This window comes from Pyxicephalus adspersus, chromosome 1 (genome assembly GCF_032062135.1).
Source record: "Pyxicephalus adspersus chromosome 1, UCB_Pads_2.0, whole genome shotgun sequence".
In the NCBI taxonomy this organism is placed as follows: domain Eukaryota; kingdom Metazoa; phylum Chordata; class Amphibia; order Anura; family Pyxicephalidae; genus Pyxicephalus; species Pyxicephalus adspersus.
This window is the reverse complement of record NC_092858.1, coordinates 121425223-121430586: the sequence shown is the minus strand read 5'-3', so window position 1 is coordinate 121430586 and position 5364 is coordinate 121425223. Positions and strand designations below refer to the sequence as shown.

The 5364-nt window shown below is 38.1% G+C and overlaps 1 protein-coding gene across 1 annotated transcript; it reads left to right on the top strand.

The window, feature by feature from the left end:
* Positions 1-4059: 4059 nt before the first annotated feature.
* On the top strand, positions 4060-5076 carry LOC140322498 (protein D2-like). Its single transcript, XM_072399062.1, has one exon. It carries the CDS (start codon positions 4088-4090, stop codon positions 4688-4690), a length of 603 nt encoding a protein of 200 aa, XP_072255163.1. The 5' UTR covers positions 4060-4087; the 3' UTR covers positions 4691-5076.
* Positions 5077-5364: the final 288 nt, after the last annotated feature.

The window sequence follows — 5364 nt, the reverse complement described above, 5'->3', positions numbered from 1 at the left end:
GACACAGGGCCATAAAAGGTTGGATCCAGCTGGAAGATGCTGTATCCTCCGTACCAATCCACTTACTGGTGTGATCCCCACCCAATGCTACGATCCAGGCCAGAAAGTATCCTCTTATAGGAGAAGAAATCGTGTGGTTACTAACTTTTTTAGTAACTCTAAAGTTGTAGTGTATCTGTCCCCACTGTTACACCTGCTGGGTCACTTGGCATTCTCACCTAGTTTTACGATCCCATATTTCGATGTTGGAGGCAACTGGGGATAGAACGGATCAGGCAGTTTGTTGCCGGTAATGTATGGGCAACGGTGTCACAACTGCAAATTGACCATTCGTTACCAGATTTGAGTCACTGGAGGACGCTGCAACTTAAACAATATTCTTGGGATCTTTGCCTGCTCCCCAACACATCAATAGGTCCCTTACAGCTCTAGCAACCAATATCAGGAAACTAGCATTAAAATCCTCACGAGATGGTACAGAACTCCAGTGGTTCTGGGCAAAATGTACCCGGCTGCTTACCTCCTCTATTGTCGATGTGGGACAGAACGGGGTACGTTGCTACATATATTCTGGAGCTGTCTCCTGCTACAGTTAATTTGGGGCAAGGTAGCTGATGTTGTCAAGAATGTCACTGGTATGTCTATATTGGATAGACCAATGGTGTCTCCACCATGTACAGGAAAAAGTATTGGGAAGTCCTGGGAACAATTTATTTGGACAACAGAATATCTTTCATGTCAGCAGTAATTTTATCCATGTTCTTTATTCTGGAAGGTTATGTGCACTGTTCAGAGTTATCTCTTTAGTTGGAATATATGAAAATGTATATCTAAATGTATTACTGGAGACTGCCTCTCTTTCTTTCTTTCTTTCTTTCTTTCTTTCTCCTCCGCAGTGTCTTGGGAGGAAGGGGATCCCCCATCAGAGATCTCCCCGCGGCAGCCGAAGGGAGCCACAACAACGAGGCTGAAGAGCCGCATGCGGCTCCGGAGCCGCAGGTTGCAGACCCCTGCACATGCATGCATAAATAAAAAAAAAAATCACTTTTTTTCATTATGTAAAAGCGATTGCCACACTTTTACATAATGTTGAAAAGGTCCACTTTAGGCCACTACAGGAAGAAAAACCAGCCAGAATACTGCCAGAAAAAAGCCAGAATACTGTCCCAACCAGAAAAAATTCCTGGACTGTACATACTAAAGATAACCACAAGAGCACTTGGACTGAGTTAACCCAGCAATTAACTATTACATCATTAGGGGAGGACCACAACAGCTTTATTTAGAATTCAGTAACTAATTATAGATACATGGTAATTCACAGAGCACCAAATGTGTGTCTAAACCTATAATGTACAAAGCTATACAAGCACTATAAATCTGTATGTACCATACATGAGATAATGCTTTCACAATATTTAGATTTATTTAAATGATTAAGAACAACCCTGTAGAATTTAGCAACTACCGTCCCTTGTTCTAACTGCTGTAAATATATGAAAGGGGCAATGAGATTGGAGAAGAGGACAGAGGAGACCCTGCATGTTTATGGTAGGAAGATGGATATAAAATGGATAAAGAATCTCCCATTTTAATTATGCCAAGGGAAGGTATGATGTTTTTGAAGAGCATGATGGAAGTGTCATTGAGTGCATTTTTCAGAGCAGTTTAAGTAACCTTGCTGTTCCTAAAAGAATAGTGTAATAGGTGTAGTAAACCTCAATGCATTACATAGAGCTTACCTGGGTGCCAGGCATGCTTTAATGTTCTGAATGTAATATGGTTGGGGGGAGACATGGTGTGCCAAGGGTATTTTGGTGTATAGAGAGGTGTGGAGAGGGTTTTTTTTTGATGTATGGAAAGGTGTGTTGAGTTTAAATATGTTATATATGTTAAGTGCATTATGATGTTATTGGGGTATACAGTATAAGGTGTAATTGTGTTGTTGGTGTATATACGGAAAAAACATTGAATGTATTATGCTATGTATAACGGGGTTTTTATTCCACACCAACCTTAATAAGCCCTTTTGCATACCTGATTTAAAGGACCTTATGATTATGCAAATAAAATTGTACACTTTGGGGTGTGTGATGCTGATGGGAGGACATATGCTGATGATGCAAACCACGCCACCTCAAAAATTTCTCTCTCTCTCTTGGTTGAACAGGTCTGTTTTATTACTGTTTGTTATGAGAAGTGTTATAATGTTAATGTGGAAGGGTTGACATAATAATACAGGCAAGCACGGTGGCTCAGGGGTTAGCACTCTGGCATTTGCAGCGCTAGGTCCCAGGTTCGATCCCCAGCCAGGACACTATCTGCATGGAGTTTGCAGGTTCTCCCCATGTCTGCGTGGGTTTCCTCCCACATCCCAAAAACCCTGATTTAAAGGACCTTATGATTATGCAAATAAAATTGTACACTTTGGGGTGTGTGATGCTGATGGGAGGACATATGCTGATGATGCAAACCACACCACCTCAAAAATTTCTCTCTCTCTCTCGGTTGAACAGGTCTGTTTTATTACTGTTGGTTATGAGAAGTGTTATAATGTTAATGTGGAAGGGTTGACATATTAATGAAATATAAATGATAATGGTTTGGGCGTCATTTATAGCACCCCTTAAAAGATTCTCACCTGTTTTGTCTGGCACACAGCTGGCTTTACTAATTTTTTTTCTTTGTCTTTGGCCCCTCACTATATTTAAAGACCGTTACCTCAAACCAATCACTGGATAAATATTACATCTGAGCAGAGATCAGTATTAAAGTCTTCAATCATGGACATGATAGTATTATAAAGTATAAGTGTAATTGTTGTGTGTTTTTATAGCATTAACATATTATGTAAAACTGCAAAACTGTCCCTCACCTTTACAAACTCACAATTCTAAGACTCATGTCCCTCAAATAGTCTAAGGTTTATATCCCTCAGCACTTTGGAACACAGAAGATGGAAAATAACCTAAAGGTGTTTTTTACTATTTACCTCACAAGTATCAATAACATACCATGTTTCACAATTATTCCCAATATTTTTCAAAATTAAAACAAAAATTTGCTTAAAACACACTTCATTGTAGGAATACAAAGTGCAATAACTATGTGCAGTAACCCATGAACTGACTTAAATATGTTTAGAAATAGTTGTCCTGTCCTTTTCTGCTATGCCTTGGAAAATGGTTTGCAAATGTTACATTTTTTACTAGCTGCCATGGAGTAAGTTCACATATGTGGTGCAGTGTCTGTGCAAACATTTGGTTGACATAGTTGACACATATGATTACAATGAGGATAAAGGTTGTAAATACTATTTGAAAATGTAATCTCAGCAATCTACCTGTCCTGGTTAAAGCAAAACTAATATGAAAAATGTTAAAAAAATGCTAGCAGTCAGGTTCTTTATTGCAAAAGCAACATGTCTCTTTTGCAATATAACAAACTTGTATGCCCTCACTATTTTCTATAGAATGTACACTGAGTTAGCCATGCATATACAGTATCTGGCTGCTTGCAATAAAAGAACATTTACAGAACTTATGTCATTTTGACCTGGCTAATCAAGATGGATGAAGAAACCCAAAACCCAACTAAAGAAATCAGGTGAAGATGTTGGTGCCAGCAAAGAAGTAAGGAGAGGAGAGTTTGGTTAAACAATGGCAAATAGGTATGTTTGTTTTATTGGTCTAATACAAATTAAATTGTGTCAACTATGTGTGCATATTTCGGGTAATACCTAGTCTCAGTACAGGTGTTCTGATTAATGATCAACCTTAAAAGCCTAAAAAATACCTGCCAAAACCAGGAATATGGTGACCTCAATAGAACAGAACAGAATGCTTGGAAGTAGCCTGATCATCATTTTAAGTGACAATTATTAAACTGCTGCCCCTGCGCCCCCACTTTTACAAAAAAAAAAAAAATCTTCTTAGATAACATGATGAAGCAACTAAACCGACAGATGTATCGCAAGATACAGTAACAGATAAAGCTGATAACTTCATGTGAGATAACATTACTTAAAGTAACGTTTGGAGGGAACTACCATCAGAAAATTGTACTCCAGAGAGGATCACCTGCAGAAATGGAAAATTTGTGTTTTACTGTTAACTTTTACCTATCCCTGGCACTATTCAGCTTGTTACATCCTGCTTTCGGTGACTTTGATCCTATCACCGGAGATGATGCAAAATTTTGTCAAGGTGACCTTCATGTATTGTACCCCAACATAGGAGATGTATCCTGTGTGTACGCACCATACTGCTTTGGGTATCCCAAATCTTTGAGGAAAGTCTGGGGCCCTCCATGGATACGATATCTTCACGCCAAACCAGAAAAGCTTTACACACTGATAATGGTGGATCCAGATGCTCCAAGCAGATCCAACCCAATACACAGATTCTGGAGGCACTGGTTGGTAACAAATATTCCAGGTGATGTTCTCCAAAGAGGAAAGGAGGTAATGGGAACAATTGCTTCTCCATACTATCCACCAAGTCCACCAGCTAATACTGGATATCACAGATACCAATTCCTGCTCTACATACAACATCCTGGCATTTCTCCCTCTCTTCTGCACAGTGAAAGACCTCTTGGTCCTTGGGATGTCTATGCTTTTGTCCACCGGTGCAGAATGGATGATCCTGTTGCTACAACTCAGTTTATGACTAAAAAGACACACATGTAGAACATCATCATGTTAAATAACAGCAAATTTGTTATATCTATCTGTGGTATGCTTCATTATTTTATTGTGTTTTATCAACCAATAACTAATAAACAATCATTTCTGTATGCAATAATCACATAGCACTGCTGTTCAACATAAATGTTCATTATATAATATACTGTATGTAATATACCTACAAATAATGTAAAAAAAAGATGACAATTTTATGGTAAGTCATACAATTTTATCTAAATATTAGTAAGTACTCCAGTTAGCAAAATAGCTGATGTACGCATACATATTTAAATATCTACCATTTTGTACTGTGCATGCAAATTAGTTCTCTGCAATGTGCCATACACAATAACAATTTAAGATTGTTCATGTATAGAGTATCTAAAGCAAACTTTATTTTTTTAGATTTAGTAATAAAGTGTTGGAATCTCTAGAATTAATTTAGTGCTGTCTGTAACCTTGCTGGGAAGATTCACCATGTTTGTCACCCAAATAGGAGATTTCTTTTAAAGGAGACATCTGCTTTGGTGAAAACTAGTAGATATGTATACAGATGCTAGATTTTCAATGCTCAAGATGAAAAACTAGCATCAGTTTACCTGTCCCTCAGTGTTGCTTTACTTATGCATCCTACCAGATATAAAATATATAACACTGAACAGAACATCAGTAGGGTT

What these genes read in the sequence shown, in the direction of transcription:
- LOC140322498 (XM_072399062.1), top strand. Translation starts at nt 4,088, where the DNA reads ATGGAAAATTTGTGTTTTACTGTTAACTTTTACCTATCCCTGGCACTA.